At 37.7% G+C, this 27,363-nt stretch overlaps 2 protein-coding genes across 5 annotated transcripts; both read left to right on the forward strand.

The window, feature by feature from the left end:
• Positions 1-223: 223 nt before the first annotated feature.
• usp5 (ubiquitin specific peptidase 5 (isopeptidase T)) lies at positions 224-15,068 on the forward strand. 2 transcript variants are annotated; one of them, XM_067403471.1, is made up of 20 exons: positions 224-553; positions 990-1,118; positions 3,164-3,230; positions 3,344-3,471; positions 3,708-3,853; positions 3,975-4,159; positions 5,376-5,470; positions 5,573-5,766; positions 6,292-6,363; positions 9,594-9,684; positions 9,879-10,004; positions 10,089-10,242; positions 10,377-10,551; positions 10,628-10,716; positions 10,855-11,040; positions 11,375-11,518; positions 11,613-11,755; positions 13,921-14,071; positions 14,173-14,257; positions 14,377-15,068. In XM_067403471.1, the coding sequence occupies exons 1-20, from the start codon at positions 446-448 to the stop codon at positions 14,468-14,470; spliced, it is 2,562 nt and encodes an 853-aa protein (XP_067259572.1). In that variant the 5' UTR covers positions 224-445; the 3' UTR covers positions 14,471-15,068. The 2 variants fall into 2 exon arrangements, with proteins under 2 accessions (XP_067259572.1, XP_067259581.1); XM_067403480.1 differs by having other exon boundaries at positions 226-553; positions 10,855-10,983.
• Positions 15,069-15,254: 186 nt separating this feature from the next.
• Positions 15,255-21,163, forward strand: LOC137032031 (roundabout homolog 2-like). Of its 3 annotated transcripts, none has more exons than XM_067403522.1 (11): positions 15,255-15,344; positions 15,616-15,719; positions 16,690-16,735; positions 16,861-17,025; positions 17,114-17,245; positions 17,365-17,592; positions 17,693-17,937; positions 18,339-18,441; positions 19,814-19,928; positions 20,058-20,129; positions 20,245-21,163. In XM_067403522.1, exons 3-11 carry the CDS (start codon positions 16,702-16,704, stop codon positions 20,447-20,449), a joined length of 1,299 nt encoding a protein of 432 aa, XP_067259623.1. In that variant the 5' UTR covers positions 15,255-15,344; positions 15,616-15,719; positions 16,690-16,701; the 3' UTR covers positions 20,450-21,163. The 3 variants fall into 3 exon arrangements, with proteins under 3 accessions (XP_067259623.1, XP_067259615.1, XP_067259633.1); XM_067403514.1 differs by having other exon boundaries at positions 15,257-15,344; positions 17,690-17,937; XM_067403532.1 differs by lacking the exon at positions 16,690-16,735 and having other exon boundaries at positions 15,258-15,344; positions 17,690-17,937.
• The last annotated feature ends 6,200 nt before the right edge of the window (positions 21,164-27,363 follow it).

Below are 27,363 nucleotides of genomic sequence, written 5' to 3' on the forward strand. Positions count from 1 at the left end.
ATAAAATACATGAGAATTCACAATATCGTTTATAATTTCTCCTCAGTGATGATGCCCTAAAGAAAGCATTTGTTACACCAAGGTTGCTACGGTACATTAAACAATCATTTAACTCTCGCATTAAAGACTTCACACAAGTGTGCATATTTGCATTTTATATCAAAAATTGAAATGTGAAAAATATTGTGCGCACATTTTAGAGACTTCGCGGTCAAACATTTGCGGCTGTAATGCGTGCAGTGCGAGTGTGTGCAGCGCCCCTGGCCTCGAATGAAACACACTGGATCCTCAGCAGCAGCAGCTTCTCATTGAGGGGAAACAGAGAGAAAGAAGGGGGCTGTCAGAGACCTGAAGCGAACTGTATTTCAGGAGCGGGGGCCAAAAAACCCAGGCGGGCAAGCGTGTGTGTCGGCAAGAAGGCAAACAGTGTTTAGTCAGAGCAGAGATGACGGAGGTTAGCGAGATATTGATGTCGGTTCTGTCTACTATTCGGGTTCCGAGGCCCGGGGATCGTGTTCACAAAGACGAGTGCGCCTTCTCGTTCGCCAGCCCGGTGAGTTCTGGAGACTGCACAGTCATCGCGCACTTTTTTTTTGGTTTGCACAAGGTTGCTGTTTTGCTTTTGTCTTCTTACGAGCTGTGAGATACTGTAATGTTTGCTAACTAGCGCTTATTTAGTGCACAAGTGTGCACTATTTTCATTTATTATGTCATCATTGCACTGTTTACTCTGCCCTCTTTGGTCACATCTCGACTAAACCATTCATTTTCATCAACTTTAATTTATCCGCTGATATGACTTTAGCTATCTGTGAGCTAGTTATAACGCTAACTTGAACTGGTAGCTGCAAAGTTTCTCCTCTTGAGAAGCCTGTGTATTATACGCGTGAATGTTATTTTGTGGTGTGCGCGTGAGCCAGCCTCATTGAGCGCGTGGTGCTGCTGACCAACAGTATTTTGTTATAGCAGTTCTTTCCAATTGTTTTCAGGAGAGTGAGGGAGGCTTGTATGTCTGTATGAACAGCTTTCTCGGCTTTGGAAGCAAGTACGTAGACCGACACCACGCCAAAACCGGTCAGAGAGCGTACCTGCACATCACCAGGACCCGGAAAACACAGGTAAGCACATGCCACATCATTCTGTGCAGTTATAAATAATAATCATGTATGATTTGAGTAAATGATCATAAATCCTTAAAGCTACTTTAAAGTCAACTTTAAAAAAAAAAGAAACAACACAAATTAAAAAAAAAAAAAAAAAAGATTGTCAAACAGGTTTCCTAAACACTCCTCCTTTCTCTCATTGGCCAGACAAACAGAGTCCCGCCCCCCAGACTCACGCCATTGGTTTAGCCAGTGTTGCTGTTGCAGGCTGGGTGGGACAAACTAAGCAATGATTTATGTTCAATAGTTGGGTTGGGAAGAAAAATTCTATTAATTTTCTTCTTAGGTAAATTGATAATGTAATAACCAGTAAAGCCAGACTTGTGAGCTACAAGCTTTTCAACTAATTTGTTAAACAGTGGAATTCCTGTTGAAAAAGTACATTACCCATGAATGTCCAAAGAAACCTCCACCAATCAGAATCGCGACAAGCAAATCATGCCGAAACAGCTCTTATTGATCACCCACTTCTAGAAAGCTCTGCAAATGTCGTAACAATCAATCTCCCTACACTCTCAAACAAATTAAATATTTGTATGCATATTTTGGTATAAATGTAATATATATTGCTTCTATGTATATAATCAACATCTTTAAGCCAGTATTTTTATGTTTATCCATTGTTTTTAATTTGTCATTTGCAAAGCATTATGGGATTGTAGTTTATTAAAGCCATTAAGGTTGGCATGAAATGAAAATCCTTCCTGTCTATTTTCTAAGTGCATTTTATTGATTTTATTGAGAACAATTCATGCCCGTTTCATTTTTTTATTTTTAAATGACCTCATATTGTTTAATCAATATGACATAACAGGACCTTCCTGTGTAAATGACAGGCTTTTCTGCAAGTTCATGTTTATCCGCCTCCACTTTTGAATGCAACGCCCACATCTTAAAATCCACTAAATAATTTTCAAATAATTTTTTGATTCATATCAAAATTTGTAATGATGTGGTTCACCTCGTAGCTTGTTGGTTTGGTTCATGGCTTATAACTTTCTAATTAAAAAAAAAATAATTAATGGTAAAAATGTTACTAAGGCTGATTTAAAATTGGGTGGGCACTGTATAGCGGCACAGATTTTTTTGGAAAATGAACGTACACATGGCTTACGTCTCTGCATATTAAAGGTACAATTTGTGATATTTTTTCCCGCTAGAGGTCGCTAGAAGCCTATTCAAAACAAAGGCGTAGTTTGATGACGCCAAGTTTTAGAGCGGAAACTTGGGACATGTGGTCTCCATCTCAACGGACAGGTTCAAAAGAATAGGGATTGGAATCTGGAAGAACTCATGTTCGTGGATGCGATTATTAACGTTACTGTAGTATGAAGCAGAGCAGGACCGAGTGTTGTGGGAGCTGAACGAGGAGCTGGAGCGATTGATCAACACAAGCCTCACGAGCAGCGGGACTTTTATTATGACACAGTCGCCGGCGCCGCTTCCGCTTTTCCGGTCATGAGTTTACGGGAGCTGTTCTTGTCGACAGATGGTAAACAGTAATTATGTTCCATAAATAAGTAACACAATCCACCATAAAACGTGCAAGAAGTAAATAAGGAACTGCTTGAAGCAAGCTAGTGGTTTGCTGGACGCTAGACACTACTTCCGCATTTGTCCACGGCACTGTTGTCATGTGGTTTCTACGTCAGTAAAGGCGGTAACAAAGGTAACTGACGTCATTGACAGGCGACTGCACTGCCCCGTGTCACTGTTTAAAATGGGAATTTTCTCATGATTTACAAGTAGTTGAAAACATTAGAGATATTGTTAGTAATCAGCTGGACAAAATATATAACACTAGCCTAGTGGTTTTTGGATATTTTACTGCAAAAATTTTACATATTGTACCTTTAATATGGTATAGATGAAAATATTTTAATCATGTCACAATATGCTTTTGTACTAAGCAAAAACGAATTGCACAACCAAGTTTTGCAGTGTCTCATTTCAAGTGCTGTTCTTCTGGCAAATATAGACTAACCTTGTCTGTCTATCAGAAGGAGGATGAGACCAGTACTGGATCAGGTGACCCTCCAAAAAAGAAGCCCACAAGACTGGCCATTGGTAAGCACCTGCTTTCTTTAGCCTCGTATTTTAGTACATGCTAGTTTTTTATTGTTAGTAAGCTTATTTAATGAAACCTAAAAGGTTTTAAAGTTTGCATGTGTTTCTCGTAGGAATTGAGGGAGGGTTTGATGTTGATCAGGAGCAATATGAGGAAGAAGTCAAAGTGGTTCTGTTCCCAGACCGACAGGAAGTGACATCGGAGGATCTAGCCTCCATGCCAGATGTTGTTCGGGAGCGGGTGAATGTCATTTTATTATATTGAAATGAATAATATTATGTAATAATAATAATAGACTTGTGGATGGCATGTTGTTAACTTTCTTATTAAGCTGTAATAGTCTGTTTATAGACTGTAACGTCTTTTGATTTATGTACCAGATATAAAGCTATGTAGTGATAATTATCTAAGTGTAAGCTGAATTTTCTAACAGAGCAGACTATCATTCGCTGTGTTGGTGTCATTCTCGCTTGCAGGTGTCTCTGTCGATGGCGGGGCTGCAGGCAGCAGACTCTGTGTCACACGCTCTGCAGGTGCAACAGTGGGATGGTGAAGTGCGACAGGAGTCAAAACACGCAGCTGAACTTAAACAACTCGACAATGGGGTCAAAATCCCTCCGAGGTATACATGTGCGAATGTTGTTGACACATTTGATATGTACTGCTAAGCTCTGAGAATATGATCCCAGAGAAAGTTACAGTTAGTAATTGTTTGCATTTGGATACTCCCATCTTTCTTTCAGTGGTTGGAAGTGTGAGGTCTGTGACCTCCAGGAGAACATCTGGATGAATCTGACAGATGGGAAGGTTTTGTGTGGGCGGAGATATTTTGATGGATCAGGAGGAAATAACCACGCCCTCTTGCACTACCAGCAGACTGGATACCCATTGGCTGTCAAACTTGGCACAATAACACCTGATGGAGCAGGTGAGATTGTCACATAAAATCTATTGGAATCTAGTTAAATCATGTTGACGTTGAATATTTCAAAGTTAAAGGGTTAGTTCACCCAAAAATGAAAATTCTGGATATAATCTTTGGAACACAAATTAAGATATTTTTGATGAAATCCATTGGCTCCATGAGGCCTGCCTAGGGAGCAATGACACTTCCTCTCTCAAGTTCCATTAAGGTACTAAAAACATATTTAAATCAGTTCATGTGAGTATAGCGGTCCAATATTAATATTATAAAGTGACGAGAATATTTTTGGTGCGCCAAAAAACTAAATAATGACTTATACAGTGATGGCCGATTAATGACTTGTACAGTGATGGCCGATTTCAAAACACTGCTTCAGGAAGCTTCAGAGCATAATGAATCAGCTGTTCGGAGCGCCAAAGTCAAGTGATTTCAGCAGTTTGGCGGTTTGACGCACGATCAGAATCATGATTCGACACAAAAGATTAATTATGCTCCGAAGCTTCATGAAGCAGTGTTTTGAACTCGGCCATCACAAGTAAGTCGTTATTTTGTTTTTTTGCCGCACCAAAAATATTCTTGTCACTTTATATTATTAATATTGAACTACTGTACTCACATCAATCACTCATCCATATAATGGCAGTGAATAGAGGCCAACATCAAGCTTTTTAAAAAAAGATGTAAAAGTATCACTGAATGATCCCATGGGTCACGTGCCGTATATTCTAACCATATATATTCCATTTTAGGGTGAACTATCCTTTTAAGGATACACTACCATTCAAAAGTTGTTTTTTAAAATGCTCACCAAGGCTAGGCTGCATTAATTTGATTAAAAATACAGTAAAACTGTAATATTGTGAAAGTTTCTCTTTCAGTATATTTTAAAGTGTAATTTATTTTTGTGATGGCAAAGCTGAATTTTCAGCATCATTACTCCAGTCTTCAGTGTCACATGATCCTTCAGAAATCAATCTAATATGCTGATTTGGTGCTTAAGAAGCAGTTCTTTTTATCATTAATGTTGAAAACACTTGCACTGCTTAGTTTTTTATGAAAACAGTAATAGTTTTCCAGGATTCTTTGATGAATATAAAGTAAAAGTAAAAAAAAAAAAAATCAATTTACAGCGTACTTGCTGAAAATTTTTTTACTGACCCCAAACTTTTGAATGATATAGTGTATATTTGATGACATTGTGTGATGTCTGTCTTTGCAGATGTCTATTCATATGATGAAGATGATATGGTATTAGATTCTAAACTTCCAGAGCATCTTTCTCACTTTGGCATCGATATGATGACTATGGAAAAGGTACAGTCATTCTAAAAATATCTGCAAGATGGGCTTTCATTCTTAAATTGCTTAAGTTGTTCAGAAAGGATTCTGTTAAGTGTGTCACTCCCTCTATGTTAGACGGAAAGAACCATGACTGAGCTGGAGATCGCAGTGAACCAGCGTGTGGGAGAGTGGGAGGTGATTCAGGAGTCAGGCACCACTCTGAGGCCCCTGTGGGGCCCGGGGCTCACCGGTATGAAGAACTTGGGAAACAGCTGCTACCTCAACTCTGTCATGCAAGTGCTCTTCACCATCCCAGACTTCCAGACCAAGTTAGTTTCTCTCAGAGTGTTTGTGTGATTTTAGTGTTTTTGCCATGTTTGTCATACACACCACTGTTCAAAAGATTGGGGTCAGTTAGATTAAATTAATAATACTAATACTTTTATTCAGCAAGGACACATTAAATTTGTCTAAAGCTTGCGACACACTTAACGACTAGCTAAAATATTCTAAGACTGAGCTCAACACACAAAGACTTTCCTTCGGCTGAAGCCGATTTAAGTACTTACACACAGAATGATGAACGCAACTGGCTCCGACTCTGCGCATTTGGGCGTGATCAGCTGTATTAAATTACATTCATAATCGGCCTTATAATCTTTAAGTGTGTAAATGCAGCCTTGGTGAGCATAAGACTTATTTTAAAAACATAAAAAAAAAACCTTACAGACCCCAAAGTATGTGTATTAGACATGGATGTTTTATATAATTTTTATGTTCATAAGTTAACAATTGCTGAAATAAAATAGCCTCTAAATGCGTCTTTTGTTCCTCTCACTCTCTTTGATATTCAGATACGTTTCCAACATTGACAAGGTCTTTGCTGAAGCGCCCAGTGATCCTACCCAGGACTTTAAGACTCAAGTGTGAGTATCTGACCCACTCTCAAATGCACATGTACTTTAAAATATGGGTGTTTAAGGATGGTTCACCCCCAAAATCCTGGTCTCTTCAGTAGCTTTCATATCTTATTCACACTTCCACATTTAAACTTGGCAGGCCATATTTGGTTACAAAACACATGGAATTTCTAATCACTAATCATTTCAGTCAAACACATCTTGATGCCCAATGTTCGAAAGCACACAAATGGAAATTTTGGTATGTTCCTCACAAAAAGCCTTTGCATGACTTCAGAAGATCTGGAATATAGTGCACTTGTTTTATGCTCCACTTTTATTTTGCTTTTTTATCATATAAATAAACAGCATCCTTTCAATTTCACCATATTGAAAAGAGCAGCATGAACATTCTGCCTAATATCTTCTATCATATTCCACAACAGAAAGTGTTATACAGGTTTAGAACAACATGAGATTGACTTAATGATGACAGTTTCTGGCTGTACTTAACCCTTTAATCCTATTAATGATGATACAATACGGGATTCATTAAAGGGTTAGTTCACCCAAAAATGATAATTATGTCATTTTGACATAAATGTATGTGCACTATACTGTCCATGTCCATAAAGGTAATACAAACATCATCAAAGTAGTCCATGTGACATCAGTGGGTTAGTTAGAAGTTTTTGAAGCATCTAAAATACATTTTGGTCCAAAAATATAAAAAGATATAGCTGCAAGCAGCAATTCGGGGCCAAGCCCCGGAAGGGGCAGTAGCGCAATACGGAGCAGGTAGAGCAAAAACAGCAGAAATTGAATGTACATGCAAAACAGCTGGTTCAGAAGGACAGGTGGAAATGAAATGAAAATTTCAGATGAGAATGAACACAGAATGAACTAAAAACACTTGTATCTAATTCAAGAGGAATAAAGATTAGTACAATGCTTATTTGGATAAAAAAGGAATCAAAATGACTCATTACACACAATTGCATAATGACCACCCAACACGGGATTCGAACCCACAACCTCCAGGTCCAGTGTCCATTGCGCATCTCATTGCACCACTGTGCAGGTGATTGTTGGCACAACTGCCGAAGTTCATTAGTTCATGTGAACTCAAAATGAAAAGAATGAAAGAATTTTAATAAAACTGCACTGAATGTTATATTTAATAACTTTACTTTAGATCATTCTGCAGCTTATCATGCTGTGGCACAATACGGAGCAGGAAGAGGAAAAACAGCAGAAAATGAACAAACATGAAACAGCTGGTTCAGAATTATGGGCGAGAATGATCTCAGAATGTACAGAAGCTTAGATGAAAATGAACACAGCATGAAACAAAAGGCATTTATTTCTAATCCAAGAGGCAATAAAGGAAACAAAACATACTCTTTCATAAAACCACTCCACCCGGGATTCGAACCCACTATCTTTGGGTACAGGGCTCTTCGGGTACCTGGCTTTACACATTGAGCTACATCATGACACATGTGCAACATGCTGTGGAAGAGAACTTTTAGTGTAAGAAAGAATTTACAAAAAAGCATTACTTAGCATGCTAACCATATTAGCATGCTAAGCTAACTTAATGCTAATGAAGCTCATGGTTAACTTGATAGCTGAAGAGCCACATTAAAAAGAATGACAACTGGTTAACATACTAAGCAATTAGCATGCTAAGCTAACTAGCATAAGACAACAAACACAAGCAAGGTCACATTCAGAGACAAATATCTCGGGAACGGTAGCGAATATCAAAATTCCGTTCAGTCATTTCTATGCGGCTCGGTCCAAAGATCATCTGAGCTGATTTTGGACAAAATTGGACAAAATTTGTGGGAGAAGTAGCGAAAAAACTGTTTTTCATTTATTTCAATATGGCAGACAGGGACATTTAAGGAAAATGACAAATGACACATTGTTGGAATTGGCATTAGCCAGGGAATAAAATGACATAAAGCAGACAAATTTTGGATAATGTTTTTATAACATTATCCAAAGTTATAAGCAATTTTGCAAAAATCATTATATCTGTGGAACACTAGGTGGCACTGTGCTGAAACTTCTCATGTACCTTCAGGACACGCTGATGGTCATATGTACCAAATTTTGTGATGATATGTCAAATTGTTTAAAAGTTATTGCAATTTATAACAAAATTCAAAAAGGCGGACATGCTTTTCATCCGATGTTGACAAATTCAATATCCCCGGATTCGGCATGGTCCAAGGAATCCATAGACACCAAGATCTTGATTTTCTAATAAAGTGTTCGTGACATCATAACTTTTGAACAAAGATGAATAAAAAAAATCTGTTCAGTCATTTCTGTGCGGCTCAGACCAAAGATCAACTGATCAAAGTCTGGACAAAATTGGACAAATTTTGGAGGAGTAGCGAAAAAACGGAATACTGTACTTTTCAAAATGGCCGCTACTGTAATTGGCATGAAGAGACTAATCAGATGTACTAAATTGTATTTTTCTAGAGCAAATGGTTCAAAAGTTATAACCTTTAGAATGTTGAATTTTTGAACTCGTGGTGGTGCTATAGAGTTGGTCCTAGAGACTCCAAAATTGGTCAGATTTCTAGACATGACCATCACTACAAGTGTGCCAAATTTCATAATTTTCTCATGTTCCGTTGATAGGGCTGCCATAGACTCCCATTCGGAAGAATAATAATAATAAAAGGGAAAACGTACAATTACAACTACAATTTTATTCTGCATTGTATTCTCTTCCAGGTCTGTTGTTCATCCGGGTTCACGACTCGGGTTCAGTTTGTTTAAAACCTGTATGAATTCCTTTTTTCTTTTGAACACAAAAGAAGGTATTTTGAAGAATGTTGGTAACCAAACAGTTGATGGACCCCATTGACTTCCGTATAATTCCCCACCCCCCATTTTATAGAAGTCAATGAGGTCCATCAAACTGTTTGGTTATCGACATTCTTCAAAATATCTTCTTTTTTTGCAGAAGAAAGAAATTCATACAGGTTAGTATGTACAGAGTAAATGACAATTTTTATTTTTGGGTGAACTAACCCTTTAATACCATACTTCCAGCAGAGGTCACTATACATCAATTCTGACTGCTATCTGAAAGAAAGCAGGGGAAAAAAACATGAACATCTGCCTTGATTTTTTTTTTTTTTTTTTTCTTTCAAACAGCATGAACACTATAGCGGTTTGATGATGTAACCAAAAATTATGTTTTTCTCTTTCCTTTTCACTCTCAATATCAGAGCAAAGCTGGGCTATGGCCTTCTGTCAGGAGAGTACTCTAAGCCGGCCCCGGACCCTGGAGATGACCCCAGTACCTCCACCGAACCCAGGGTACACGCACACACCCACTGAACTCTTAACGATTCACTGGATCTCATTCGGGAAACATGAGCAGATTTATTTGTCAAATATTAATGAATTCATTCTAATGGAATGTGACAATTTATGCAAGACAGTACAGAAATTCATTCTATTTATGTTCAGTTGTTGAGATAAAGCCATTCCTAAATATTTTGTTTGTACAGGGTGACCAGGTTGGCATAGCACCTCGCATGTTCAAAGCTCTGGTTGGACGAGGCCACCCTGAGTTCTCGACCAATCGGCAGCAGGATGCACAGGAGTTTCTTCTTCACTTTATAAATATGGTGGAGGTAATGATGATGACTTTCTCTTACTGTTCTTGTTTTTCTCTACTTGTACATTCACTCATTTCAGCTTTTCTTTATGTTGGACAGAGGAACTGTCGGTCTGGCATGAATCCATCAGAAGCTTTCCGCTTCCTGGTGGAAGAGAAGATCGTATGCCAGCAGTCACAAAAAGCCAAGTATACCCAACGAGTGGACTACATTGTCCAGCTGCCCGTTCCCATGGATCAGGCAACTAATATGGGTTAGACACTTGTTGAAATGTATTTCACATTGAGAACTTACCGGGAAGACTGGATAAAATAACAATAGTATGCCTCTGTGGATCCATTGTTTTATCCTTCCTCTCATTTATCATCTTCTCTTCCTGTTTATCAGAGGAGCTACAAGAAGCTGAGCGTCGTCGTGAGGAGGCGGAGTCAACTGGAGCCCCTCCCCCTGCTGTGACACGTGCTCAAATCCCATTTGCTGCCTGTTTGGCTGCTCTCAGTGAACCAGAAACACTCACAGATTTCTGGAGCTCTGCAGTGCAGGCCAAAACCACTGCCACAAAGTAATTAATAATAATAATTTTCCTTTCAGTCAGTCTTTGCATTTCCTCTGTGTGTTTATGCATCTTTGTGTCTTAGGACCACTCGCTTTGCTTCGTTTCCTGACCATCTTGTTATCCAAATCAAGAAATTTACCTTTGGCTTGGATTGGGTTCCTAAAAAACTAGGTGAATTATACTTTTTTTTTTTTTTTTTTGGCAATGTCTGATACTATAACATGTTAAATATATAAATTGAAATAATTCAGTTAATTGATTGACAGCCATAGTTTGAAGACCAATATGATCATGTGATCATTTTATTAGATGTGAGCATTGATGTTCCTGACACGCTGGATCTGAGTGCACTCCGTGCCATGGGACAGCAACCAGGGGAGGAGCTTCTGCCAGAGGTGGCTCCGCCTCCTCTCATGACCCCCGATGTGGAGGTTAAAGGTATCCTGGGTTCCCACGGCAACGAGGAGGACGACTCTCTCTACTCCCCACTGCTGTGTCAGTCTATCTTTTCTCCTCTTTCTGACTGCATCTGTCTTCACTTGAGTCTTTCATTCTTTTTCCGTTGCTTTCTTCTTTTTGTCTTTTGTTAATTAAGTTCATTTGCTTTAGTATGAAATAAACACTTTTTTTAAATGGTGCACTCTTTATACATATGCAATACAGCCTCACTCAGTATTTAATTTTCAGTTCAACTGAATTGAATTTATCTCAGATTTAAGCATTGGTTAAACTTTTTTTAATTTAATTTTGATTAGCATTCAGTCTGTGTAAACATTCCTTCTATCAAAAGATGTGTGTAGACCACTCTCTCTCTCTGTCTGTCTCTCAGCCCCAGTGTTGGATGACTCCACAGTGTCTCAGCTGTGTGAGATGGGTTTTCCTCTGGAGGCTTGCCGGAAGGCCGTGTACTACACGGGCAACACTGGCATCGACGCTGCTATGAACTGGGTGATGGGGCACATGGAAGACCCTGGTAAATGCATTCATCAATGAGTGTCAGCTGTGAAGAGAATTTAAAGCAGTGTGCAGATTTAGAGTAATAATTCTCTGTGTGTGATTTTCTGCAGATTTCGCTGCACCTTTAGTGTTGCCTGGATCTAGTTCCGCTCCTGGCACAACACCCACGGAGAGTCTACCTGAGGAACACCTAGCAACCATCGTTTCTATGGGCTTCAGTCGAGATCAGGCCACTCGTGCTCTCAGAGCTACGGTGAGAGACATCACTTGTTTTCTTAAAGGGTTTGTTCACCCAAAAATGAAAATTATCCCATGATTTACTCACCCTCAAGCCATCCTAGGTGTATATTACTATCTTCTTTCAGACAAACACAATTAGTTATATTAAAAAATATCCTTGCTCTTCCAAGCTTAATGTGAATGGCGAATTCCAAAAAAGCTCATCCATCCATCATAAAAGTAATCCAAATGTTAATAAAGGCCTTCTGAAGCGAAGCGATGGGTTTTTGTAAGAAAAATATCGATATTTAAAACTTTATAAAGTAAAATAACTAGTTACAACCCCTTGACTCGAGGAGAAGCAACATGAATGGAGAGGCCATACAAGTAATCAAATTTGCAAAATAATAAATGTTTAATCAAAAAGACAGACATAACTACATTTAAGGATTAAAATAACAAGGTTTACAAAAACATCAAGCCTTGGACTGGAGAGGACGAGAGCCAACGGGATCACAAACTTCCAGGAGCAACAATCACGCTCCCAGCCTTTTGTTCCAACACAGCATATCCCAACCCTTGTCAACTCTCAGACTTCTTATAAGCAGCATGGTCAATCACCGTCAATTCTCCACACTTGTGTCACAGCGCTCAACCTGAAAATGCACACATTTACCCAGAGACCCCTACTGGACAATTTAACGTACTACACCCCGTGCGCCGTCACACTAGCTTCTGGCAGACGGCTATCAATATGAAAATTGACTTGGGCCAAAAGAGTAACTTCTAAAGTGATGTATGATGTAGGATGTAGGAGCATCGTAACCTCCGTGTTTGTCAGTGCGTCATGTGTCAGGTCAGAAGTTACTCTTTTGGTGTAAATTGATTTGCATAGGCTGTATGCCGGAAGTAATTTCTTACTTAAAAAGATTTAAAAATGGATATTTTTCTTACAAATCCCATCGCTTCACATTAGAAGGCCTTTATTAATCCATGGAGTCATATGGATTACTTTTATGATGGATAGATGGATGGATGCGCTTTTTTTGGAGCACTATTCACTACCATTATAAAGCTGGGATATTTTATAATATATCTCAGATTATGTTCGTCTGAAAGAAGAAAGTCATATGCACCTAGGATGGCTTAATGTTGAGTAAATCATGGGATCATTTTCATTTTTGGGTGAATTAACCAGTTAACCAGATACAAAATAATAAATATATTGATTGATCTGATTTTTCAACAGTGTTTTATAGATAAACCTACTTATAGCTGCTTTTTATGTAAGATGTTTACTCAAATATGGTATGCTTTGGTGTCCTGTTGTTTTTTTTGAGAATTATTAGATATGGTAGAATATATATTTTTCTGTTGTTTGCAAGTTTTTTGTTAAGAGAACTATTCAATTACTCGTCTCTCTTAAAAGCTACTTCTGTATCTTACTGAACAATTAATAATATACAACAATACACTACGCACATAGGTTTTGGGTCAGTAATTTTTTTTTTTAATAAGTCTCTTATGCTTACCAAAGCTGCATTTATTTGATGAATAATATACAAAAATATTATTACAATTTTAATGTGATGCAAAGCTGAATTGTGGAACCACCTACTTTTCAGGATTCTTTGGTGAATAGGGAAAAAAATGCATTTGCTTAAAATGAAAATATTTACTAGAATTTTTGGTCAATTTAATGTCTATGCTGAATAAAAGAATTAATGCAATTTTGCAAAAAAAATCTTACTAACCCCAAACTTTTGAACAGTTGTGTAATCCTATGATATTGATATTCTATTAATTGTTGCAGTAAAAAATCTCATGGTTAATTAAATTACCAAAAGCATAACATAATTGTTCCCAATTTTGCAAGCAACCTAATTACCACATTGTTTTTATGTCACTATATCAAAAATATAATATTCTTTTTATATTAAGACACCCAAAAATAACATCACTTGGATTGTCTAGTTAATAAGAAAGAAAGAAAGAAAGAAAGAAAGAAAGAAAGAAAGAAAGAAAGAAAGAAAGAGAGAAAGAAAGAGAGAAAGAAAGAACACAAATTAGGGACTTATATTTTGGTAACAGGTTACAAAAATTGCAAACCTCAAATAAAGTGAACAGAAAATAACTTTTTCACAGCCCATTTGTTGATTATTGTTTTAAGCCCTCTTTTGTGAATTTCTGTATTTGCAGAATAATGTTCTAGAGCGTGCGGTGGACTGGATCTTCTCTCATCTGGATGATCTGGAGTCCATGGATGTGTCTGAGGGTGGACGCTCAGAGGGAGGAAGTGAAGCCAGTCGGGAACCTCCTCCAGGACCACGTGTCCGTGATGGACCAGGAAGTAAGTGTGTTTGTGTGGCATTTATCAATTTATTATTATTTTTTTTTAATATTATGCTCTCTTCTAATGATTTAAATCCTTTCTCATTTTTTGCATTGTAGAGTATGAGCTTTTTGCGTTCATCAGTCACATGGGATCGAGCACAATGTGTGGTCATTATGTCTGCCACATCAAGAAGGACCAACAGTGAGTGAAGTTCTGTCTCCATCAGCTGCCTCTACTCCCGCTATCATTATTCATATGCAGCTCTTGTACAGCAATATCATCTTCTCAGTATTAATTTTCTTCTTCTTTGTTTCTTTCAGGTGGGTAATCTTTAACGATCAGAAAGTTTGTGCCTCTGAGAAACCACCTAAGGACCTGGGCTACCTGTACTTTTACAGGAGAGTGGTGGAATAGAGTAAACTAGAATAGTATCTTTCTCTCTTTCACCCAGACACACACTCTCACACACTTCTCTATCTGATCTACTGGGGGAAAAAAGTAGGCCCAACTCCTGCTTCTGAACCGATGCGCCATTTAATAAGTCAAAGCACTTCTCCATCGAATTTATTCACTTCCGAGAGAAATCGGACATAATAAAGATGGAATGAAAAAAAAAAAAAAAAGAGATGTAGGCTGTGCGGATTAGAGTGTTCTTACTCGAAACGCCCATATGTTGTACAATGCCTTACCACACACTCTAGTCTCCTTCGTGCCTCCCCCTGATTGGATTGTGGCTGTTGTGACATCATTGCTTCTAGAGCTAAGCTCCACCTTCCTTCCCTTCATGTGTTCCAGAATGTTTCTGCAAAATGTGTAATGACAAGTTAATATCACTAAATCACAAAAAACAGCTAAATATTATATATTGGAATTTTAAATTTAAAAAAAATGAATGCAAAAGGTATTGTGCAGTTTCAATTTCATCCTTAATATGATTTGTTCTCCTTTTTGGGGGGAGGAAAGAATTCCTTTTGTTCTTTTTGCTTTAAAATAAAAATGTGTCTCTTTGCTTCTTCTGACTCTGTGTCTTGTGATTATGGTGTGTATGGAGGAATTTTCTGCCACATGCAGTGTCAGCAGGAATGATCATTTTATAGGAAGGAACTGATATGAATGCATTTACTGGCAAAACTGAAAGTGTAAAGATTGATAAATGTAAAAGCAATTAATTAAATATAATTATGTACGAATGTAAAAGAGTAAACGACACATGACATTCATTTAAGCATATCTGGTTAACAATGGAAAGTTAGAGTCGTTTATGTCTTACTGTTGTCAAGCTTTGATGGTAAGTAAATTACAAAGTCAAAGCTCTTGGTATCTTATATGAATCTGCATGGTGTAAACGTCTACTGAGAGGTCAATACTTGCATCAGTGTGCACATGCTATTTAGGCTTTAAGTGCTAGCATTTAAATTTTTTAACATATATATTACGTTATTGTGACCATGTTTATAAGCGTAATTCTCAAATCTAACAAGAATTTCCCACTGAGAAGTGCATGTGAGAGGCCTTTTCTGCCCTACAAAAAAAAAAAATCTTCCGCTTTTCTTTTTCAGTTTAGTGAAGGTTCAGGTTTACACACTCGCTGGTTTTTGCCAGTTGGACTAAAGGCACAGAATTTCTTTGAAACTTTCAGCAAAACATAAAACAGCATTCAAACGTGAGTATAAACAGCAGAGCTTTTAACTATAGTATACAATATAATACCTTACTTGCATAAGCGAAGGGGTTTAAATAAAAAGGGAAAAGGGGGGAAAAACAACATAAAAAGACATTGAACAGAATTTTTCTGCATGTGTTTTAAGTAAAGATAAATCTGTCTTAAATTTCTTGGTGAGATGCAGATATTGTGTTTAACAACCAAAAGAGGACAGGATCATGATGCTCATTTATATATATATATTTTTTTATAATTTCTGTATTTTTTAATATAAATTTTCGTTTTATCTTTTCTTTAACTTAATGATTTTTAAACATACACAGATATGGACTGACTTTAATAATGAATGTAATATATATACATATAAAGTAAACAACAAACAATTACAAGATTATAACGTAACTACAGGATTTTGCAGGATTTATGAAAATTTGTTAGCTGGTCATCTGTAGAATAACAACAGCAGATTAAAATAAAAATGCTAATTTGCACCACAAACACTCTACAATAAATGTAGCCTATATTGTATATTAATGTACATTAGAGACAACATTATAAAGCTTTAAAGAAAATATACATATAAGAGGACAAACATTTTTTATTCAATTGTTTTTTTTTTCTATGTTTGTGTACAATTTGGAGGCATCATAACTTGTTTAGCCAAATAGTGTCTTGGATATTTATCTCAAATGGTTCAAACTGAATTTTAATTGAATAGGACCATCATTTACTAAGTGTTAAAAAAAGAGATCAAGAGAGAATGAAACAAAATGACTGAAAGCAGTTGCACTTGTGGCTCATAGCCACATATGTTGTTTTCCAGTTTGTTTGTTTTTTAGTTGTAAAAGCATAGGCCTCTTTTCATAAACAAAACTTATCAGATTCTCATTGAATAAATAAATAAATCAATATAAAGCTGGGCTTTTGATTAAAAAATAACCTTTATCTTTTCATTCAATATATTTCTTAGAAAAGGAACAGAATGCCAACTTGCAAGATCCTCTTTTTTCTTCTTGGTGAGCATAAATAAGCTCATAAAGTGCATTTTAATATTCTGAAGTACCTTTTATTTTAAACAGCCTGTAATTACTCTTCCTGCACAGCTTTGCTTTCTTTAACTCCCCTTACTTCTCTCCATCAGCACTGTTCGTATTGTGTGGTGAATGTGATGAGTTCGTCATGTATGGTCAAGTCGGGGGTGAGGTTATCATGGATTGTGAAGTACCTCAGAACAGTGATATAGAATGGAAACTGAATGACACTCTCATCGTTAAAATTAATGGCAGACGTGGAACTAGACAGAAGGGTATCAGTTTCTCCACCTTTTGATACAAAAATGATTAAAATATGAAGTATTGTGAGTAGTCACACTATAATTGTTTTTATTTTTAAAGGTTCTTCCCATATTAAGGATAAAGTAAGTGTAAATGGAGGATCTTTGAAGGTTCCCAGACTGGAGACAAGAGACTCTGGAGTTTATTCCTGTAATTCAGGAAAACGTACATACACTTTGCATGTTGTGTCAGGTGAGAGACGACAGCAGTGCTGCGAGCCAACAGTTGTCTTTTTTTAATGTATTTATTTTTAGAATAATTGTATTTTTCATATTTGCTTTTGCTCCTGTTTTTATTTGTCTCTCTCTCAGTCTTTGCTAAACCAGGCCCAGTGCTGCTGCAGTCTAGTGATGCAGAGCTGCACTGTGACATTACAGGACACCCAAACACTGAAGTACAGTGGCTGAGTCCCTTTAATGATAAAAAAGATGATAAAAAACAAGTAATTCACCTGAAGTCTGTTTCTTCAAACGATGATGGCCAGTGGACATGTCTGATCAAGGATGACTTGAAGTTCAGTTTAAAATTGACTGTTGTTGGTTGGTGTCCCTCAGTAGTTATTAATTATTTTTTAATTTTTAAGTATTATGCTATTTCACATTTCATACAATAAACAACATTTGTCTGGGTCTCCAGCAGGTCTCCAGAACACAGCTGTTAAAGTTCCTGAAGGGGGCAACATAACGCTGCCCTGTTCTCTCCCTCGGAGTGTATCTCAACATGTTGTGGGTGGGAAATGGACGGCTGACCACCTTCCCACAGTCTCTTTCCCAACCTTGAAGAAGACCGAAACCAAAGGCTTACACTGGAGTGGCAATGATTCATCAAGAGTCATATTTACTAGTGGACAACTCAGCATCAACTATGATGTCACGTTGATAAATGTGAATACCTTACACTCAACTTTTTTTGCAGTGATGTCATAGAACAGGGGTGCCCAACCATGTTCCTGGAGGTCTATCTTCCTGCAGAGTTCAGCTCAAATTATCAAGTGCTCCTGAAGATCTTAATTAGCTGATGCGTTTTATAAGGGATGGAGCTAAACTTTGCAGGTAGGTAGATCTCTAGGAACAGGGTTGGGCACCTCTGCCATAGAAGAACCATTTTGGGTTTTTCAAAGAACCTTTCAGTGAAGAGAACCATTTTTTTAATGTGAAGAAGATGTAAAATGTATAATCTTAAGAGCCTTTAGTGCAATGAAAATACTCCATGGAGGTTTAAAGGTTAAACAACCTTTATTTTTAAGAGTGTAAGTTGACAGTAGTTTCCTATCTTATTCTCTCAGGCGCAGCGTAGTGATGAAGGGAAGTATGTGTGTACTGTGGAGTTTGAGGGAGGAGTGAAGCTAACTGCAGAGACGAATTTGATGGTTGTGGCCAAACCTTCAGGTAAAACAAATCTACATTTCACAACTTTACAAAATCAAGGATGTATTCTATATATCAATGCCTGGTTGCATAAAGCACCTTAAAGGGGTACTTCACCCCTGGAAAGATTAATGTGTATTTAAAATTGGTCATTTATGTAGTAGAAATGTGAAATTATTTTTGAATTTGGAGCTTTCTAGACTGAGAAAAGGCAGAAAATGTATTTTTGACAAATGTGGATGAAAGACAACAACTCCCATAATGCACTTGTTTTGCTGCCCTTGCGAGGCCACGCCCAAACCACGCCTAGCGGTTACAGGCGGCATTCAGGAAAAATCAAACAAATAAATCGTGAGTCAGTTCATACATTTACAGCGAAATGGTGCTAAATTGCTTTGTACCTGGATGTACACCCAAAACCAGGAAAGGACAAGTAAGTTTTCATCATTTTCCGATTAAGTTAAAGATTTGGAGCGATGTAAACAGAGGCTGCGGGCCATCAAACACCCGAAGTTTGGAGATGACACCGTTATAGAAAACCTAAAAAAACGCAGAATATGTAGTCTCCATTTCAAGCACGAGGACTACGAACCAAATATCCTTGCAATGAAGAGAACCATTCTGAAGGACACCGCGATACCATCGATATTCACTTTCCCAGAGGACGAACAGCCTGGCCTGATCTAGTATGTCCGTGAGTAACCACAAATACGCATATGTATGGGCGTGGTGAAAAAATGCGGAACTACTTGCTATTACAGGCTGTAGTTTTAAGCCTCTGGCCAAAAAGCCTCCGATGATGCAAAATGACGATTTTTGCGTCATCGGAGGCTTTTTTTTTTTTTTACAGAATAAAAATGCATAAATCTCTCATCTCGGGCTGATATGAAGGGGGAAAGCACGCTGATTCGAAAATACTAGTGGTATTCTACTAATACAAAGCTTAATGCTAAATCCTGAAGTAACCCTTTAAGTTATTCCCTTAAGTATACGAGACTTAAGCCGTGATTTCCCCTTACCTAAGGGAATGAATTGACGGTGTTGCATATAATCCCTTAAACAGTTCTCTTAGGTAAGGGAAACTGTTGTGTTTCACGAGAAGTGTATACTTCTTGATGAATATGGGAAAAGCAATTTTAAAAAGCAAACTTAATCCCGTTCTGCCATGAACAGTGGGAGGAAATAACAGAGAAAATTAACGCACAGAATCTAGTAGAATCTAGTAGAGTTTCAGAGGTAATAAAAAAAAAATCTCTGTGGTGGCAAAAAAAAAAAAAAAAAATCAGCCTTCATTAGAGGGATTACAACAAAACTGCTAAGAAAAAATGTATTTTATTAGCCTGTTTTCACGGCACCAAGTGCATTTTGTTGCCATGCGATAACAAAATTGCAGGTGAAGGACCGCCGCCTGAATTGTCAGTGGTCCAAGACATCCTTGGACTGGACTCACCTGTCCTGGCTGGCATCTCTGGTGGTTTAGAGAGTGAAGCTGAGGAACATAACACAGAGTGAGAGAACATTGTTGTCTTAAAATCAAATCAAATTTATCACTCCTGAGGATAAAAGATTTAAAAATCACAACAGGCATAATATGACAACAAAATAATATGATAATTTGTATTTGTTTCACATGTTAGACCTTCCCAGCAACCAAAGCAGCTTCAACACCAACAGAGCGGCAGCAGTACGCAAAACCAGGCAGGAACCAAGTGAGGTTTTATTGCTGCTTTGTTAACAATTATTAGTCTATTGTTAATTTGACTTAGAACAGCCTATTTTTAGACTATTTAGACATCATTTCTCCAAATCACTTTTGAATTACAGAAAGAAGCAAATACCCTCTCCAGCCGCTACAAGAGAAGAACTGCTGGAACTACAGAGAGACGTCCTACAGCTACAAAAGATAAAACTGCAGTTGGAGATCGAAAAAACTCAAAAAGAAGGAAAATCAAGACCTTTAAACTTTCTTAACAAATTTCTGCAGCTACAAATTGAAGGGAAAATAACAGTCACATCAATTGACGAATAATACATTTTATGACAGACCTGAAAAGTTTTGTATTTTGTTATTTTAAGAAAAAATAAATTAATAAAACACCAATAATAAATATATAGCTAATATATTAATACTACTAATAAATAACATTACTTTTAATTGCAACTACTAGCCTAAATTTATCATTAAACATTACTAGGCTACTACTACTAATACATTTTTATCATTAATATTGCTACTACTAATATGTTTTATTTTTAATACTACTGTTACAATACTTGGCTATATTACTCATTAAAGAATGCATCCACGATGGCACCTCTGACAGCAAATCCAGCCTTGAATCTTGTTGCAGAAGATTTGCTTCATGAGCCTCATCTTCTTCATGACCCTCTTCTTTAAGCACATCCTCCTCTTTGTAGGCAGAAAACATCTTCAAAATGTTAAAAAGAACACATGGGACAATAATTTTGCAAGCCCTTGGAGACTCAACTTGCAGTTCACTGTGGAGACAGTAAAATCTGTGTTTAAGCTGTCCAATCTTCCTCTCAACTGTAGACCTTGTGTGTGTGTGTCAATCCATTGTTTTATCTTTCCTACAGAACCATATCCGTTATTGGCAACCAATGTTAGAGATCAGTCAATAATGAAATATGTTGGAATTGGACATTTAATTGTGTATTTCCCCTGTTTTTACATTTAGACTTTGCTGTCATCTAACTATAATTCAATAAAATATAATTTTTCATACTGTACATACGTGATGCTTACATTTTTGTTACATTTAAATAAAAATGTTAGTGCTTTATTTTTTATTTAGTTAGACGAAATAGTAAAAAAGTTATTGACCATAACATGGAAAATAATTATAAAAGTGAAAGTGACCAAGTATACTCAGAATTTGTGCTGCATTTCACCCATCCAAGTGGACACACACATCAGTGAGTATTGAACAAACACACCTCGAGATTTTGCTGTGACGCCCGGGGAGTGATTGGGGGTTAGGTGCTCAGTCTTCATCTTGATCACTGAACAGGTGGACAGGAAGTCACTAAAGTGAAAGTGAAAACACCTGCATGTGGGGCAACATGGACCATAAGGATGTGTTTGGCATACAGCTGTGGGTCTGGATTGCCGTAGGAGCCACACTGTAAAAAATAAAAAGTTGAGTTAACTTAAATAAGGCAACAAAGCATTTTTGAGTTTACTCAACTTTAGTGGTTGAAGTTGTCAAATCATTTTTGAAAGTTCACTAAACTTATTTGATTAAGTTGATTATACCTTCCTCAGTAAGTTCATCTAACTACCAGTCCAACTCAAAGAAATGAGTAAGCACAACTACACTGCAAAAAATGCTGTTCTTACTTAGAATTTTTGTCTTGTTTTTAGTCAAAATATCTTAAAGTTCTTAAATCAAGAAGCATTTTCTTGACAAGTACAAATTATTTTCTTGTTTTCAGGAAAAATAAATCAAAATTGAGTACTTTTTTCCTTAAAAGAAGCAAAATAATCTGCCAATGGGGTAAGCAAAATAATCTTAGTCCAAACTGAAAACAAGATTATATATCTTATTCTTGGTTTGAAATAAGATTATTTTGCTTACCCCATTGGCAGATTATTTTGCTTGTTTTAAGGAAAGACTTAATTTTGACTTATTTTTCCTGAAAACAAGAAAATAATTTGTTTGACTAGAAACAAGACAAAAAATCTAAGTAAGAACAGCATTTTTTGCAGAGATACAGAGGCCTTAAGTTCAGTAAACTCATAAAAGCTTTGCAGCTGGTTGCCTTACTTTGTCAAGTTGATTCAACTTTCGCCAAATATCTCACTTGTATAGCCCTCACATTAAGAATGCAAATGCAGGGAGTACAAACCATACTGTAAATACAACACAATACAAAAGACATTGCCATCATTACAGAAATTAAGTTTCTGTCTGCGTGAGGTACATATATTTGAAGGTGATGAAGTTCTACTCCACTTTTCAAGATTTATTTAAAAAAAAAAAAAAAAAAGGTTTTTGCACTAAATTAGAGTACAAACTGGAATAAATAAATGCTCAACCCAATGATTATGATTATGATCCAAATGGATTGCAGCTACTTGAACATTACAGTTTTTTCCAATTGCTAACACACTAAAATGACATGCACAGCACAATTATTTAAACTGACACACAGAGAGCAAAACTTCTTCTCAAGTCTCCAAAAGTCTAAACACCTTTTCTGTTTTACACACATTTTGCATTTCAAAATAGCACTTTTTAAATTCACTAAATACAGTTCTCTGCATAAGACACAACAATCTGACATAAAGTCACATGTTTGCCATTTCAAAACACTGCCATTCAAAATGACACTACATGAGCTAATTGGCCAATTACATGTGCCACCTGGCCAAACACCTCAGTGGTTAATTGTTAACACTTCATTCAGGATGTAAGCACTATGAAAAGACCACAGGTGAGAACCTTTTTTTTTTACAACAACAATGGAAGACATTGCAGAGAGAGGAAGAGGAAGAGGAAGAGGGAGGTTGAGAATAAGAGGGGGAGGAAGAGTGAGAGGTAGGGGTAGAGCAGGTAGAGGAATTCATGGCCAAAGAAGACAAACACTTTCAAATGAAATCAGAGCAACCTTAGTAGATCATGTCATCAACCATGGGTTGACAATGCGTGAGGCTGGACAGAGAGTGCAGCCAAACTTGAGCCGTTTTACTGTCGCCTCTGTCATCCGGACCTTTAGACTGGAGAACAGGTATGTAACCAAAATTTCATGTAGTACACATGTAGTATACCCCATTTCATAGTGTATCAGTTGGGTGACACCTGTTTACTTAGTGTATGACATCAGCCATTCATGAACTGTACAAGTTTCCTGTACAATGTACTCTACTGTGGGGGAAAATATTTAGGCTGCATTGTCCAAGCCCTATATATATTTTTATTTTATTTTTTCTAAAGGACTGAGAGACGACACCATGGTGGAGGAAGGGGCCAAATGTTCACCGGGGTACAGGAAGCTGCCATTGTAAACTTGGTTTTGGAAAATAATGAAATCAGATTACGAGAAATTCAAAGCCACATCATCCAAGACAACACCTTATTCAACAACATTCAACGAGTTAGTCTGTCCACATTGGCTCGCATTCTCAAGCGAAACCAAATCAGAATGAAACCACTTTATAAGGTGCCGTTTGAGAGAAACTCTCAAAGAAACAAAGAGTTCAGACGAGCATATGTGGATGTAAGTACTATATTGACTGCAGTACACTACACACAACATTGTTTCCCAGTGTACTGGATAACACCATATTGAGTGATTTTTGTTCTTTGTTTTCAGGGAGTACTGGAAATGGATGCTCATGCAATCCCACATGAGTTCATCTTTATAGATGAGGCTGGGTTCAACCTAGCAAAGACCAGAAGAAGAGGGAGAAACCTCATTGGCCACAGAGCCATTATAGATGTTCCTGGCCAACGTGGTGGGAACATCACAATGTGCGCTGCCATCTCCAATATGCATGGTGTCCTCCACCGTCATGCCAAACTTGGACCATACAACACAGCCCATATTCTCACATTTCTGGACAGACTTCACAACATTCTCATACCACCAGAGCGTATGAATGATGCAGACCATCAAAGAAACCGGTACGTTGTAGTATGGGACAACGTGAGCTTTCATCGTGCAGCCCCAGTCCAAAACTGGTTTGCTGACCACCCAACATTTCTCGTGCAATACCTCCCACCATACTCACCATTTCTGAACCCCATAGAAGAATTCTTTTCGGCATGGCGGTGGAAGGTATACGACCGGCAGCCCTTTGTGCGCATGCCTCTTGTGCAGGCCATGGAAGAGGCATGTGATGAGATTGATGTGGGTGCAATTCAGGGATGGATAAGGCACTCAAGGCGCTTCTTCCCTCGATGTCTGGCAAGGGAAGATATTGCCTGTGATGTTGACGAGGCGTTGTGGCCAGACCCGGCTGTGCGGCAAGATGCTGCCTAATTATTTTTCTTGCCTTTTTTTTTTGTTTTGTTTTTTTTACTGTAATATATTTTTTTTCAGAATTTTCTTTTTCAGTTTACTTTTTTTGTAAGAATATTTTTGTTCAGTCCCATGTAAATATATCTGCTGTGCTTATGTTGTACTGACTTGTTAACTGTAGTGAAGGAAAAAAAATAAAAATGTTGCAACAGCATGTGTGTGTATCTGCAAATATTTCTGTGCATGTGAACAATCTGATACATATTTTAGTATTATGGCAAAGCATACTAAAGATGGGGGTGCTTTTCATTATGCCCAACAGTGTGTAGGTGGTTAGGCAAAAATCTGGTAATATGAATGAAGTGTGTGCCATTTCATGCAAAAGTTTGATTTTGATAATGCTCTGTGTAGTTTCGGTTGCAGTGTTTCATTTTGCAGGATATATGAGGTATTTTGCAGTTTGGGTGTGTGGTTTTGTGAATTGTGTTAAGTGTTTTGATAAAACCAGACTAGTTTGAAAAATTGTGTGTTAGCAATTGGAAAAAACTGTAATACTTTTTTTGAAGGGCCAGACTCTTACTGAACAATTGTCAAGAACAATAAATATTTTTAAATTTTTTCAAAGGTGTATTTTAATTCTTTAGGATAGTTCACATTGAGGGCATAAATAAGGCCAAAGAGATTAACAGCTGTGGCAAAGGTCTTGCACATTATCTGGCCCAATCTGCTCTTATAGTACTACAGAGAGGCACCTTATATTTGGGTTTGAGTGGATGGTGGTCTTCAACAATGGTTAAGATCCTCATTTTTTCCCCCTTGGGTTGTCTTCTGTCTTTGTGTCTTGCAGTAGAAATCAGCATAAAATCAGGATCAAAACAAATTTTGGATTGAATTCCATTGGACTACAGAGTGTTCCTAAACATGTGCTCATGTAACTTAATTTGGGCGGTCATGTTTTTAAGCTTGATAAATTTCGCCATAGAACTAAAACTGATAGACGGAATATAGTTCCCAAGCCTAAACAATGCCACACCTGCATCTCTGCTGTTAGATGAAATATCAGCATTGATGTGTTCAGTCGGCGTTTGTTTAAATTCTATGTGTAAGCATTTAAATCGGCTTCAGTCGAAGGAAACAGTCTTTGTGTGTTGAGCTCAGTCTTAGAATGTTTTAGCTAGTTGTTAAGTGTATCCCTGACTTAAATGATTAAATGATGTAAATGTAAATGTAAATCACCAGAGTAATCCACTACATATGGATTACTTTCAAGCTGCCTTTATGTCCTTTTTGGACTTTAAAAGTGTTGGACCCCATTGACTTGAATTTTGTGAACTAAAAAATCCTTCAAACCTTCAAAAAAATTGTGTTCACTAGAAGAAAATAAATTATGATTTTGAGACAACATAAGGGGTGAGTAAATCATTTAGTTTCTTCTTGTTTATATCTTCTATGTTCATATTTTTTCATATTACATTACATAGTAAATTTTATTTACTCTGCTATTGCTACATTACTGTTTTTACCATGACTTTGTCTCCTGCTTTCTTTCCTTTCCTTTGCCTCTTGACTGATAGAGAGCTGATGATTAGTTTTGTATACCAGAAAAGATCTGGTGAACACATATGCTGATGACAAATATCTTCTTACCAGGCAAGTCTTCAGGATGTTTCCAGACTTCTCCCTTATAAACAAAGGTAGACCTTTGAGAGTTGTAGCCTTTCTTTGAGCAAGAACATTGGTGTTTCTGTCTGAAAGATAGAAAAACAAATATGAAACAATGTCAGTCACCATGGTTGACAGACAAGAGTCCAAAGGGAAGCAGGTGTGCTTGCTGGCAAAAGGGAGGTCAGGGGCACCTTCGATAAGAGCATTGAACAGTGCAAGGTTGATGGCTGAGTTGTCTGCCCAAAGTGCAAGAATGATGTCTGTTGTTGTTACATCATTCAGCTGCAGGTCTGCCATGACCTTGGGGCAGTAGGAGTCAGAGTCTTTGGTGAGTTGAAAAGTGCAGAGTAGCGAACTTGACCCTTGCTTTGGTGCTGAGATGGTATTCCCATGGCTGGCTGTGAGGTTTCCCATGACCTCTGTGACCTGACGGTCTGGCTCAGGTGATCCGGGTGTCTGGAGAGGCAGAGGTTCTTGCACTTGAGCCCAATTTTTCAGCTGTCTGAAGTCCAATAAGGACTCAAAGCGATCTAGCAGCTCTTTGCCATTGAGAAGGGGATATGTGTCCATTGTACATGGTGTACCAGGCTCATTGGACCCATTGTTAGGTGAATAGGAGCTATCTGTTCAAGTTGGACCTCATTTTGGCTGTATGATTGCACATTCAGCTCACATTTTTGGGATTTGAGAGTTCGATTTTGTCTCTTAGCTTCAATTCTGTGTCTGTCAAAGAGGTTTGATGTCATCAAAGTGAAATCTGTTCCCAAGTCTTCCAGGGCTTCAATTCTCATGTCATTTTCCAAAGTGATGGCTAGGTAGAGTTTCTGGAACACTCCCTTTTCGATCAGATTCCCCAGGAGTCTTGTTACTGGGGATTGTGTGCAGTTGGGGCTGGTCCCATGTGGTTCGTTAGAGAGGCAGACCACCAAAACAGCACTCTATGGTACCTTGGAGTCCTGATTGACAGTGTGATGAAGTAGGTTGGTTTGCTCTGGATGTGCAGCCGTCAGCTGAGATGATTATGTGATGCTATCACTTGGTGAGGGTTAGCTGGTTCTGTGGTCAGTGACTGGTCAGCAGTGATCTGAGTGTTAGTTCAGTCTATTTTAAAAAGTCTGTCACTGTGGTGGTGGTGGTGTTGTGTGCCCTCTAAAGCCAGTTCTGAACAGTGTAGGATGCAGATTTATGAGGAACAGAGTTCTAAAGTTGAAATAATCCTCCATTCCTGGCTTGTTCCGTGCTCCGAATATGTCTCCGTTGTAATATGTCTGTGGGGTTTCATGTCGGCCCTGT

This window comes from Chanodichthys erythropterus, chromosome 2, assembly GCF_024489055.1.
Source record: "Chanodichthys erythropterus isolate Z2021 chromosome 2, ASM2448905v1, whole genome shotgun sequence".
Taxonomy (NCBI): Eukaryota; Metazoa; Chordata; class Actinopteri; order Cypriniformes; family Xenocyprididae; genus Chanodichthys; species Chanodichthys erythropterus.